This window comes from Salvia splendens, chromosome 8, assembly GCF_004379255.2.
Source record: "Salvia splendens isolate huo1 chromosome 8, SspV2, whole genome shotgun sequence".
NCBI lineage: Eukaryota > Viridiplantae > Streptophyta > Magnoliopsida > Lamiales > Lamiaceae > Salvia > Salvia splendens.
The window spans coordinates 3,772,358-3,785,993 of record NC_056039.1 but is presented as its reverse complement, the minus strand read 5'-3'; the positions used below and the strand labels follow the sequence as shown (position 1 = coordinate 3,785,993).

At 39.6% G+C, this 13,636-nt stretch overlaps 2 protein-coding genes across 2 annotated transcripts; one reads left to right on the top strand and one right to left on the bottom strand.

Moving 5' to 3' along the window:
* The first annotated feature begins 4,618 nt into the window (after window positions 1–4,618).
* LOC121743223 (mitotic checkpoint protein BUB3.1-like) lies at window positions 4,619–8,106 on the top strand. The gene is made up of 9 exons (XM_042136459.1): window positions 4,619–4,863; window positions 4,969–5,099; window positions 5,311–5,393; window positions 6,078–6,344; window positions 6,700–6,775; window positions 7,097–7,177; window positions 7,438–7,516; window positions 7,629–7,729; window positions 7,804–8,106. Exons 1-9 carry the CDS (start codon window positions 4,744–4,746, stop codon window positions 7,889–7,891), a joined length of 1,026 nt encoding a protein of 341 aa, XP_041992393.1. The 5' UTR covers window positions 4,619–4,743; the 3' UTR covers window positions 7,892–8,106.
* A 220-nt stretch (window positions 8,107–8,326) lies between these two features.
* On the bottom strand, window positions 8,327–12,124 carry LOC121745224 (ATP-dependent Clp protease proteolytic subunit-related protein 1, chloroplastic-like). The gene is made up of 9 exons (XM_042139033.1): window positions 11,879–12,124; window positions 10,792–10,907; window positions 10,401–10,604; window positions 10,200–10,304; window positions 9,984–10,046; window positions 9,732–9,843; window positions 9,031–9,092; window positions 8,772–8,954; window positions 8,327–8,642 (listed from the first exon to the last, which is right to left on the bottom strand). Exons 1-9 carry the CDS (start codon window positions 12,099–12,101, stop codon window positions 8,559–8,561), a joined length of 1,152 nt encoding a protein of 383 aa, XP_041994967.1. The 5' UTR covers window positions 12,102–12,124; the 3' UTR covers window positions 8,327–8,558.
* Window positions 12,125–13,636: the final 1,512 nt, after the last annotated feature.

Genomic DNA, 13,636 nt, shown 5'->3' with positions numbered 1-13,636 from the left:
CATTCGGAGGGCGTTGGTGTACAAGGCCGAAAATCAGGACACCCCAGACCGGATTCGGTCCCACCCCTTCCGGCACTCCTCCCCGCTGCGTGGCCTCCCCTCTGGGCAAAATGCCTTGTAGGTTGCTGCTATTTTAGCCCACAAGTTAACGATCCTCTGATTGTTCGAGGCAAGAGGGTCATCGCAAACACTCACCCACGCCTTGGACAGCGCGACGTTCTCCGCGTCTTTCCACATTCTTCCCCTTCTTCTTCTTGGGCGGGCCCCGACCCCGCCCCACGGGAGTGTCCGGTGCCCCGAGATCTATACCCAACTCCTCTAAGGAGAAGGACTCAACCCCCTGGAACTGCGTATCCGTTGGGGTCGATGTGTGCGAAGCAGCAGTACCAAAATCAAAGCTGGGGCGATAGACGTCTGAGCCCCCCGGCGTCCCCTGCCCCCACTGTGTACCCTGCGTCCCCTGCATCCCCGCCATCCCCGGCGTCCGCTGCATCCCCGGGTACCCCGGCGTCCCCTGCATCCCGGGTGCCCACCCCGGCATCATCGACATCCCGGGATGCATCCCCGGTCCCCCCTGACCCCCCTGCATCCCCAGCCATCCCGGCATACCACCACCAGATGCCATCCCGGGCATCATCTGCTGCCAAGGGTACATGTTGTTGTAGTACCCGGGCATCTGATTCCATCCACCTCCCACGGGGACCGCGGGAGTTTGAGACCCGCTCGACCCTGAAGTTGGCTCGTTGTTGAGATCCATTTCGCGTTGTTGATCTTGTACAGAAATTAAGATAGAGAGAGTACTCGTTAAAACAAGTGGTGCGAATGAAAATGTCGTGCAAATCGCATATATATAGTGTTTCAAAAATTAAAAAAAAATAATTGGCTCGCCGGTTCCTCGCCGATCGGGAGGCTGCAATAGCGGCGAGCAGAACGGCGAGAGAATCGGCGAGCGCCCGGGAATCGGTGTGCCCTCGCCGAAACTCTCGCCGATTTGGCGCTCGCCGGCTGTAATAGTTCGGCGAGCCGCTCGCTAGCCGACAACTGGAGATGCTCTTATCAATTGTTAACTCATTCTTTATTTGTTAATTATAACTAATTTAAGACCATATGATTTTAGAAATCTAGTGGTCTAAAATTTGCCACGTGCAATTTTCGTTTTTATTAATTAAATCGAAAAAGATAAAAAAACTACCAAATTAGGGTTTTGAATGAAAATGTCAATATTGTGTTTTGAAAATATCAACACAATGCTTTGAGAATGACGTTTTACGTGTATTATATTGGCATATTTTATATAATATGTTGATATTTGTTGTTGTACAAAAAAATTGAAAATTTTAGAATTTTTTTTCAAATTTTGACATCGGAACATATGCGAGTGAGATCTCGTTAGAATCCTTATGAAATTATCTTTAATTTGATATATGTTGTGCGGAAAAATAATTTAAATCTATAAAGTTATATGCGTTTTAAAGTTATGTGATATTTTTCAAAAGTTAGTTACAACTAATTTGTTGTAAATTGACCTTACTACCCTTATTGACGTTTTTTATTGACCGTATTGACATTTCAGCACTGATGATCTAAGCTCTTGATTTGAATATGTAAGGACTATTATTTAATTGTAGTCAACAATTAAGTATTGAGTTAGCAATATAAGAGCATCCACAGTGGGACGGATGTCCCGATGGACTTCCCAAAAACATCTCTTGCCACGTCATAAGGACCTCCAACTGCACAATGCCGGACATCCCCAAGGACATCCCGACCGACATCCACAATAATAAAAATTCACAAATTCACCAAGTTAAACAATTTACGGAATTAAAATTTTGATACGAATTAAAAAATTAAAAATCGGGACGTCCGTCGGGAACCCGCAATGGCGGACGTCGTCGGAAATCCGTGGAACTCCGGTGTCCGCAAACGACGTCCGCGTCCGCCGGTCGCTCGCCTAATGGCGGACGTCCGGCACGCCGGTCCGACGTCCGCTCTACCAGTTCCCTAATTTCTACTTATTTATTTACTTATGTACTTACTACTTTTTTCATGCTTTTTCGCCCAATTATTAGACATTTCATTTCGTGGGATAGTCAGTCAATTTGGCGTATTAGTGGAGTGTAAAAATAGATTAACATTTTCCAAAAACATAATACTTTAGTAAAGTAGGCTTTAATGTCATAGTCATTGTGTGATTCATAAAAGCATAACTTTTCTAATCTTATTATCAAGTACTAAGAGTATATCTCTCTCTCTCTCTCTCTCCTCCTCTCTCTCTCTCTCTCTCTCTCTCTCCTCTCTCTCTCTCTCTCTCTCTCTCTCTCTCTCTCTCTCTCTCTCTCTCTCTCTCTCTCTCTCTCTCTCTCTCTCTCTCTCTCTCTCTCTCTCTCTCTCTCTCTCTCTCTCTCTCTCTCTCTCTTAACTACTCAATTTTGGTACTGGGCTTATTCCTATTGGGCCTTTTCGATTCTCAGTTAATTACTTACGGCCCATTTCTATATCCCAAAAACCAACTGCTTCTTTTGTAGAATATACTCCGTGATTCTATTCATAAGTAAGTAACAACGCCCTTCCCCAAGCTCGACACTAAGCAATAATTCTCCAGAATACAATATCGTTCCTATCAGAAGAGTCATGCCATAATTTCCACACCACCCAACCAAATAAAGTCTTCCAAGTATTATCATCAATTTCAGTATTATCATCAATTTCAGTATTATCACTGACAATTATATACTGAAAAACTTATTAAAAAAGAAACGAAACTCTATTTGACAAAAAACACATTTTTGCAAAACATAAGATAGTGCTATTTACGAGTTGTAGTCATGTGCTGACAATTTTATTTGTGAGTTTTGGGATGTATATTACACTCTCTCTCTCTTGATATTAGAAGTCTCATTTGAGTTGAGTTTTAGGAAATGCAAAAGAATTGGAAAAAGATAGAGGAATGTGAGATATTTTATGGTAAAAATGAACCTGAACACCTAATGAAATATGAGATCTATCTGCCGTTTATAGTAAAATGAATCGGAACTCCTAGTGGCGGACAAAAGCAGTTGTTGAAAATCCTTTTTCATTTTAACTTCTGTAAAGGCACTATATACAAATTGAATACTTTGATATTATAATTTGAAAAAAAACAATAGCATATTGACTTATTTAAATTTCTAGTTCCGTCGCTCCAAATAATGTTATGCTTTATAATTTTTTCGTCCAATTATTAAAGTTGCAAGAGATACCAAAAAGCTTATAGTAATTTTAATATAAAGATTGAAATGAAATTATAAAAAACTATAGTAGTAAATTAATACTCATAAAAAAAAGGTTTGGGAACTAATGTGTTAAAATTGAAAATTTGAAGATGTAAATTCAAAAATAATAGTACACACACATTCACACGTGCACTGACATTGCACTTAGATTAGGTTTTTGGTGGAGGTCCTCTCACAGGGCCACCGCCTTGCACATTAGTTTCATCATTCCCTGTTTGGTATACTGGTTTATCTGGACGGAGAGGAATAGCTGCAAGCATCGCGGCATTTCTTTTCGTTCTTCACATGTTATTTGGCAGGTTGTTCGGCACCTGCGGATCTTGGTGGCGGCGGGTGTGCTAGTCCCCCTTCATTGGCGCGGTTGCACCCCGGCCGTTGACTTCATGCCTTTGGCTCCTCCTCGCCGGTGAGTTCTGAGGTCCCTGCAAGTGCTTTGGCATCCACCCGACGATCCTTGGGTGAAGCTGAACACCGACGGGGCCTTTACTAGCTCGACGGGACAGGCAGGCGGTGGGGGAGTGGTTCGGGGCTCAGACGGTTCTCTCTTGGGTGCCTTTTGTACGCCTCTCGCAGCTGGGTCGGCCTTCGAGGCGGAGCTATTAGCTCTTCTTCACGGGCTGACACTGGCTATGCAGTTCTCCTCGCATGTCTGGGTCGAGATGGATGCGGCAGCAGTGGTCGCGGTGTTCGCTTCAGGACGCAGAGGAGCAGCGGATGTGAGACATCACATGGCTCGCATTCGTACTTTGCTCGCACAGATACAGTTCATGTTCTCTCACATCTTTCGAGAGGGCAACCGACCAGCAGACTTTTTGGCAGGTAGGGGGGTCCAGACCCCTGCCATCACCTTCTTTGATGCGGATTCAGCGCCTCAGTATTTGAAGTCGCTCGTCAGGATGGACCAGTTGGGCTATCCGAACTTCAGATTCAGATATCGAGATGGATGACTACTTCACTTGGTTCGTGGTTTTGATTTATGGTTTTTTTTATTTCCTTTGGATTTGGCCCGCTTTTGGCCATCATCCTTGTCCTTTTTATGATGTATAGCTTTGTTATGTTTATTCTCTCTTTAGTTAGATGGTTAGTACCCGGTCTGTGGGGATACCATAGTAGCTTTGTTAGCTCTTGTGTTTTGTATCTCTCGTGCGGACCGAGTCACTTTTGGGCTCGTCTGATGTATGTTCTTTTGGTGATTTTTGATATATACAGGTTGGGGGTCCGCCTTAACCCCCCGCCGTGATGGTGTTTGAAGGAAAAAAAAAAAAAAATTCAAAAATACTAGTACACTTTTTTGGGATTTTTTTTAGCAAACCTAAACCTGGTTTATAAACGGATACATGACTTTGCTCATCTTGATTTGAATTTGAATTCCCTTTTCCTCCGCCTCTCTCCCTCTCTCTCTAATCACCAATAATCAAATCACCTCCGTTTCGCCTCTCTCTCCGCGGAATCCCCACCGCGATTAATCATGACGGCGGCACCACCACCTTCGACGGGGAGGGAGCTATTGAGCCCCCCGACCGACGGAATTTCCAATCTCCGGTTCTCCAACCACAGCGACCACCTCCTTGTTTCCTCATGGGATAAGGTTATCACTTTATTTCATTAACCTTAGAATGCAAAGTCTCGTTTTCTAATTTTGAATTTCTTCGTTCTGATATCTCGATTTAATTTATTTTTCCTTATCTATCAGAGTGTCCGGTTGTATGATGCTAGTGCCAATGCGCTCAGAGGGGAGTTTATGCACGGCGGCGCTGTGCTAGATTGTTGCTTCCATGATGATACCTCGGGGTTTAGTGCTTCTGCTGACCATACTGTTAGAAGGTGATTTTCCATTTTTATTCCTTTTAGACAAGCTTTTTGGGTAAGTTGTTATAAAATGGTACACTATAATGTTTTAGGTCATTGGTAGGATATATTAATTTAATTGATTTTAGTTCCATGAAAGGATTGATAGTGTGATGGATCTTAGTTCCTCTTGAGTTTTTTTGGTTGCTGTTGATTTATGTGGCTACTGGTGGTTGTTATTCTCCAGGCTCGTGTTCAACTACAACAGGGAGGATGTTTTGGGGCGGCACGATGGGCCTGTGCGATGTGTTGAATACTCCTACGCAACTGGTTGGCCTTTCATCACAACCGTTTGTTGTTTCTTTGTCTATAGCTAAAGCTACAACTTTCTCTGACAGTAACGTATTCTAATGAATTCCACAAAAAACGACTTTGATTTTGCTGTAAAAGTGATTTGATTATTTGTGGAGCACGTTTAGCCTGGGCTGAACAGGTTAGGACTGAGAAAATGTTACAGCATGTATGCTCATATAATTGTTAAGACTAATGTACACATAAAAGGCCTACTATTTTTTATCCCTTGTTCAGTGCATTTGAGATGATACTTGAGCAAAATATTAGTAGTATTACTTTCTTTCTTATCCATACTTGCATGTCAGATAGGCTGTAAGCCTATGAAATTTTGAAATCTCGTTCCTTTTTTGCAAGTTGATGTAATGCAGTTCAGTTATTGGACCACTGTCTACACTTTTAAGCTTGTTATAAAGTTTTGAATTTTATTGAACTCTGTGATTGCCAAAGAGGCACTTATTTGGCTACTTGGATATCCACTACATGCTCTCGAGGTTGTATAAGTCCATTCTCGAATTTGAACAAGCTATAAGTGCAGAAGTCAGAAAGTTGAATACTTCTCACTGAATTATCCAATACTCAACTTCAGCTTGGTTCACTCCAGATGCATGGAGCTATGGATAATTCTATTTCTTTTAATGAATGTACATTATCTTCTTTTAGGTCAAGTAATCACGGGTAGCTGGGACAAAACCTTGAAGTGCTGGGATCCAAGAAGTTCCAGTGGCCAGGATCGTTCTCTTGTTGGAACCTATACTCAACCTGAGCGTGTATATTCTATGTCTGTTGTGGGCAACCGTGTAGTGGTTGCTACTGCTGGAAGACATGTAAATGTGTATGATCTTCGGAACATGTCTCAACCTGAACAACGGAGGGAATCTTCTTTGAAATACCAAACAAGATGTGTTCGATGTTATCCTAATGGGACAGGTGCTGCTTTCTCAACTTACTATTCACCATAGATTGCTGTGGAGTAAAACGAATTGTTGGTCCAGAGCATTTTAGCTATCAAGACCAGTTGTTAAGTAGATTGAATTCCTTTATATAGAAAATTGAAATATCAAATTTTATTAGTGACTGTTGGTTAACAGTTGCTAAGGAATCGTGAAAACTCTGCTATAATATAAACAATGGAGTTATGCTGCTTGGTAGATCCCATATGGATTATGGAAAAGAGTTATATTAAAAATTTCTACATCAAGTTAGTAGATAATACTGTGTACTAAATTTTTTGAAACCGTCGTCTCATAACTGCTCTTTCTGACTGTAAGTTTATGATTTGCAGGTTATGCTCTTAGCTCTGTTGAAGGGCGAGTAGCCATGGAGTTTTTCGATCTGTCAGAGGCAGGCCAATCTAAAAAGTACGTATCAAATGCGCCATATTTGAGGATGTAGGAATACGAAATAACTTCCTGAAGATACATGACTAAATAACTTTGGGAGAAAACTTCTATTTTTATTTTTCTCTCGATGTCTACCCTGTTCTTTGTGCCACTATATTTACAGTAATCGTATAACAAATAACCAATTTGCTTAATTTAATTTTCTGCAAGACTATTTATAAACTGATCTGTTGGGACAATGTTTTATCTTGGTAGCGTGTAATAATCTTTATTGAAGTTTCACTTAGCTGCATAATTTTAACTGTTTCATAATATCCTTGTTAATTTTCTCATCTGCAGGTATGCATTTAAGTGCCATAGGAAGTCTGAAGCAGGAAGAGATATTGTATACCCTGTGAATGCCATTGCGTTTCACCCTATGTAAGTTGATTTTCTCTCTAAATATTGAATTTGTGGTCCTAGATCAGTATATCGTAACTTCATCATATTCTTAATTTGGCTGAGTCTGTTGTTAAAGATAACTTTTCAAATAATAGGAAATAGAAGTAGAAACTGCTGTCATCATGCACTATAGTTGGAGAAGGGCAAGCATACATGTAGAACAAAGTTAGAAATCTGGCTAGTCATGAATTAAGATAATTGTTGGAGTCTCTAACTTCGCTTGATAACGCTGCATGCAGCTATGGTACCTTTGCTACTGGGGGTTGTGATGGTTATGTTAACATGTGGGATGGAAACAACAAGAAGAGGCTGTATCAGGTAAAAGACGCTAAATCACATATTTTTTTTTACTTCAACTGCCATGTTTCAAAATACATGATTACTAAGTTGCTCTTATCCCCATCTGCTGCTATTTGGTTATATTGTGAAGTACACAAAGTATCCGACAAGTATTGCAGCATTGTCCTTTAGCAGAGACGGTAGGCTGCTGGCTGTTGCATCCAGTTACACATACGAAGAAGGAGATAAACCGTGAGAACCCTCTCTCTCTCTCTCCCTGTTCCTATAAATTCTAGTAGTAATTTCTCACTCTGATCTTTTTGCAGCCACGAGCCAGATGCCATATATGTCCGCAGTGTGAATGAAGTAGAAGTCAAGCCAAAGCCAAAAATGCTTCCCAACCCCACTTCATGAGTTGGGCAAGAGTGAAGTTGCTAGTTGTGTGCCATTTCCTGAGCAAGTGTTATTTTTGTGATCATTGACTCATTGATGACTAGTTTTAATGGGACGATTCTGTCTAGTTTTAATGGTACGAATGTGTCTAATATTGTAGTGTGCTACGAATATAATTGAACAAGTGATTTACTAGTAAAAACTAAAGCATGCTGCTTCCGCAGCAGTTTGTCTCACTTCCATATTCCGTAATTTTACTACATTGCTAAAAATATTTAGTTTCAATTGACATGTACGACAGGAATATATTATGATATGTTATGATATACTAACATTTTCAGAAATTTAAATCAAAATGGATAATTATACACAATTTTCTTCACAGAAAACCAAACAAAAGATATCCCACATAAGTGTTGTTGCAAATGGTTATAGGCAAAATTGCTATGTACACTGTTTAGCTAGAAACACTTATTTCGAACAACATTTCACTAGTCGATACATCTTATATTTCTTTTTTCTTCAATTCAGAATACAATAGTTGTAAAGGATGAGCATTAAAGCTAATACTTGTGGCATGTGTTTATTGTGAAGTACAAGCAATATTCTAAGGGCCAGCAACATCATCAAGAGTGGTAGATCCAAGAACAGCAAGGTCATGCCAACCTTGCCACAAATGTCTCACAAGTTACCTAAACCCCGATGGAGCTGCTTGAGGGCCTGCTGCAGCTCTTCTCATCGCTTTGGACTGCGCTAGCAGCTCTTCATAGTTCTGACAACAGGAGATTCATTGTTAGAATACAAATGGTGTGTTTTTTAGCATACAGTGGTAGTTAGAAAATACTCTGCTACGTACACCAAAAAATAAAACTGAATTCAAATAATGAGTTATGTATGTTACCCGTTTCTCAAAGGCGGAATCCTGAGAAGTAATGATCTTGTCAGCAATGCCATAGTCAATGGCCTCCTGTGCTTGGAAATATTTTGGGCGTTGGATGTCTTTCTCAATCTCCTCCTGTGGTTTTCCTATTCCTTTGGCTAAGAGTTCGAGGTAATATTCCGTGTTTGCTTCTAGTTCTTTTGCCTGAGGGGACATAGAAGACATGACCTTAAGGATGCAACAAGCTATCACACAGAGAGGGGGAGAGAGATAGAGATACCTTGATCCACATGTCAATGACAGCTCCACTCGATCTATTTACTTTTGGAAGGTACAGTTTTGCTGCAGCAAGAAGCAAAACCGTAAATACCAAAAACCCACAAGTTTACGGTTAGCATGGAATCTACAGATCACCAAAGCACCAAACAAATCAACTATCAAAGCCAATTCAGTAGGCAAAGCACAAGTAGTTTCCTATGGCATTGCATTGTATCTTACATGATAGTATAAAAATTGAAAATGTTTGCCAAACCAGCAGGATCCAAACAACCAAAAAACAAACCCACAAAGCTGGAAAACTCATGTGTTTAATCAGTAGCAACAGAGAGTAGCATGTTCTTCCTCTTAGCGATTGAGGGTAATAAGGTTGGCCCCAGACAAAGATAAAAAGCAAGCCAAAGACTTTCATATTTTTTCTCGAGCAGAAAAGGAGCTAGCTTCATAGATAATCAATCATTAGGGACTTCAAAATACATAGACGATATATCATTCACTTCATTAATCTATCAACTCGCATTATATATTGTTGTGTTAGTACATGATAGCCTAGAGAAGGAGAGATAAGCTTATGACGAACTACCCCAGAAAAGTAGTAATAATAATAATAAAAAGTTTATCTGAGACACAATGCACCATTACTATCATAATATGAAATCTAAATATCGCAATAAAAAGCTGAGTGATATATAGAGGTCATCTTACTGGATGAGTTTGGCTGTAATCCGCGATAGCCTTCGGCTCCAAGAGAAAGAAGCATTGCTGCTTGTCCGTATGCCATTCCACAATTCACAGTGTAGACATCTGCTTTGCAATACTAATGACAGACAGTTGGACGAAAATGTCAAACACCAGACTCCAACAAAACATTTAAAAGAGGCAGAGTCTCCACAGTTGGATCATGAAGCTTACTGTCAACTCATAAAATTAAGTCATTATTTATAATCAGGAGCTTACAGCCATAGTGTCAGCAATTGCATAGGCCTCAGTTTCAGATCCAACAGTCTCCATCTTCTCATTCTGGGAAGACAAACAAGGCCAGAAGAGAAAAATGTAATATTATAAAATACTAATACAGTATATATATGGAGTACTAATGTATGCGAGACAATTGGGTGTGTGCACGCCACACATGTACAGAAAAACAAATTATATCAGGTGATTACTGATTACCTGGGTGCCAGAAGAGTTGATATACAGATATATTGGCTTTGTTGGGCTGTCATAATCCAACCACATAAATTGAGCAACAAGAAGCTCGGTAACAGCTGGTACTATCTGCATCAAACAAAATCAAACAGTAAGAATAAAGAAATGTGACTTTGAAAGAATCAAGTATTGTGTACAAGGCCAATAAAGCAAGAGCTCCACTACCGGCATCCCCAGATAGACGATCCGGGCATCCAATAGCAAAGATGGCAAATCAGGAGGAGCTGTTCTAGGCCTTCCAGATCCTCTGGCCCCTCCGCGGTACATGCTTACACTCATGCTATACTTAGAGGGTCCTCTTCCATTCATGCCAGTTGTGCTCCACATTCCACCATTATTCAAGTAATTGCAGGCTGATGAAATGCTTTCCTAAATAAACAAAAAACTAATCAGTATTCTCTTGGGGAAAGATTCCTCAAGAAGCAAAAATTGTTTCCTCGTACCATATAACCATGATACTTGCATATTGCAGCCGTATGATGCAATACAGCGATAAGAACAAGGAAAGGAAAGAGGTATCACATATATGGTATTGCGAACACACAGATATTTGTACCTCTGTGACTTTTTCTGACTGTCGACGGACAGGGTTATCTTCTGTCATGAACATATCCATCTGCGATGGTGAAAGGCCATATAGATACTGAGGCGCATTCTTGTAATTTTCCATCACTACAAAAGGGATGGTACCTCAGTTACAGGATGCACAATTCTTGAGGCATTTTGATGTAAGATAAAAGCTTGTTCAACGAAGCATAGAGTGATGAAGGAATTCAAAGAAAAGAATTCAACCAAAAGTAGTCTACAGTACTTTAGTACTACTACACATAAACAAAAAGAAAAACATGACCCCATGTGTCTGATCATTATTGTCTTAAGTCTTAACATCTAAAAGCTACGTTTAACTAATTGATTAATCACAAGTTACTACCTAAATGCTAAATTCAAACCAAAACTAACCAGTACTGGAAATGTTAGTAACTGATTCTGAGAGCACACTCTGCTCTAATATCTCAAGGTTTTGAACTCTCTGGATCACTCTTTACACTAAGGAAATAGAAATCAAACTTATCCTAAATTTATTCTATCTCAAATGAAAATAACCACAGATGTTCTCATCAAATAGAGCGATTGCTGCTCAGAGGACCTAGCTAAAAATAACGTCCTTCATAAGAGTAGGCTTACGCAGCAACCAGATAGCATTGACACAGTTAGCAGTATATTATTATATAAATAACTTGCCATTATCCAATTGGAAGGCTAATACATTTAACTAAGGTTGGATGACGTTTATTGTTATGTAAACATCATCTTCTCTTCTCACTTAACTTCATTAGCAGTTGCAATTTGGGAAAAGGCTTAGAGCACGATGCACGAGAAAACAAAAGGGGGAAAATCTATAAGAATCAGCTACTCTCTAGTCTTCCTTACATACATAAAATCTTCATAACATACGGTAGTTATTTCTTCTCCACACACACACACACAAAGACACGCCCCCGAATTCAAAAAATCCCCAAAAATCTCCAACAAAGCAAGGATTACAAATGAACCTCTTACAAAAGCTAACAAGCAAGACATACGCCAGAATAAAAATAAAAACAAAAAAATGGAAAAGGAGCTGAGAGAAGAGCATCACATACAGCCATCTTTGAGATTTTCGTGGCGAAACTGTTTGGGTATATGGTCGAGAGATTTGCGAGCTACCGGAGACTTGAATCCACATCTCCGAATCGCGCTTTTACGGGTCTTAGCTGCGAATAGGAGCTTGGGATTGTGCAGAAAAGCAGAGCTCGCGGCCTGCTCACGGTTGTCTAAGGAAGCAGTGGATGAGAGAGGCGAGAGTAGGAGAGAAGAAGACGCCATTGAATTTGCGAAATGAAGCCAACCAAATTGAAAGGATATTATGAGTCCCCGATATTTACTAGTTATTGGGCTTAATTTGCTCTTTGGTCTGGGCTTAATTATTGAGCTCAATTCCTCATTTTATCCTGCCCAAGTTTGTCAAATTTATAGTATTACATTTTTTTGTACATCTTTACTTATTCCTAATAAGATTATTATATTCATAAGTTTAATTTGTTTTTATAAATACTTATATGTGTGTCAAGGGGTCATGAACACCAATATGTGCGTCTTTTATGTGATGTATTATGGGAATGTGCTTGTCACAATTTCAAAATTTTAAACAAAAACTTTCTATTTAGGAAAGCAAATTTATGCATGTGCGTTTTTCGTAGCTGTGTACCTATCTATAATTTGACTATATAATGTCAACCCCGATACATATCCATAGTAGTAACATAGGAATGGAATTCAAGGCCCAAATTCGTCTGCTAATTTTGCTTTTCTTACAAACCCACAAATAAATCAAACACAATGTATCCCATTTTCATAAACCCAATCATCTAACCGAACATCAAAAGTTTAGAAAACACACCAACACAAAATGCATGAAAGCCCCCTCCATCACTTCATAATTCAATTTCACTAATCTATAACAATAATAATAATAATAATAATAATAATAATAATAATAATAATAATAATAATAATAATAATAATAATAATAATAATAATAATAATAATAATAACAATAATAATAATAATAATATATTGTATGCAGTCTGCAGTTCAGACGTAAGATTTATATCATGATACACACTTTTTTTTATGCATCAAACCGTTAAACAATGGTGAGCAGAAATCAGCAACAGCAAAACAGGGCAACAAGAGCTAGAAGAAGCTCACAGGAACCTGCCACGACGAGCCACCCCAAACAACACAGCCGCTAGCAAAAAAACAACAAAAACAAGACAGCCCGAGGGCACCCATGGCACACAAGGGCACGATACAGCAAAACACCAAGAAGGCTATAGCACACAAGGGCAAGTAGGAAGGGGACAGCCAATAAACCTGTACTCAAGCATGCAACGAATGGCAACCGAGAGGCGAGAAAGGGTACCACGAAACACACTGATTCATATGAAAATAAAAGATCCATAACTGATTACAATTTGAAATTAAAAACAACAAACACACATTGCAAGTTTCTGATCTTGTCCACAATTTCTCTTATTGCTGTCTTTCAAGCTAGAACAGATAAGATATACTAACAAACATTTAGGTTACTAAGGTGGTGAATATGGTCCACAGAGAGAAAAGAGTGTAGAGAAAGACAATTGCGAATCCAGATGTTTGCACAGTCCCAGAATATACCTGCATGCATATACATTAATCATTGTAGCCTCTCAAATACACTAGTATATTTTAATAACGAAAGATGATATTACCCGTGTGATCTGCTGAACATCAAGGCTGCAGGGATGGGCAGTTGCTAACATGTGAGGTGGGAAGAAGGGATTGAAGCTTTTCAGGCAGACTGGATAGCAGTGGACACT

Bases quoted from the DNA above. Each gene is read 5' to 3' on its own strand.
- LOC121743223 (XM_042136459.1), top strand. From the start codon at position 4,744: ATGACGGCGGCACCACCACCTTCGACGGGGAGGGAGCTATTGAGCCCC. The intron at 5,394-6,077 runs GTTGGCCTTTCA...ATCTTCTTTTAG, and splicing joins TGAATACTCCTACGCAACTG to GTCAAGTAATCACGGGTAGC. The intron at 6,776-7,096 runs GTACGTATCAAA...TCTCATCTGCAG, and splicing joins GAGGCAGGCCAATCTAAAAA to GTATGCATTTAAGTGCCATA.
- LOC121745224 (XM_042139033.1), bottom strand. From the start codon at position 12,101: ATGGCGTCTTCTTCTCTCCTACTCTCGCCTCTCTCATCCACTGCTTCC. The intron at 10,908-11,878 runs GTATGTGATGCT...TCCCTTTTGTAG, and splicing joins CGAAAATCTCAAAGATGGCT to TGATGGAAAATTACAAGAAT. The intron at 8,955-9,030 runs GTATCTCTATCT...ATGTCCCCTCAG, and splicing joins TCATTGACATGTGGATCAAG to GCAAAAGAACTAGAAGCAAA.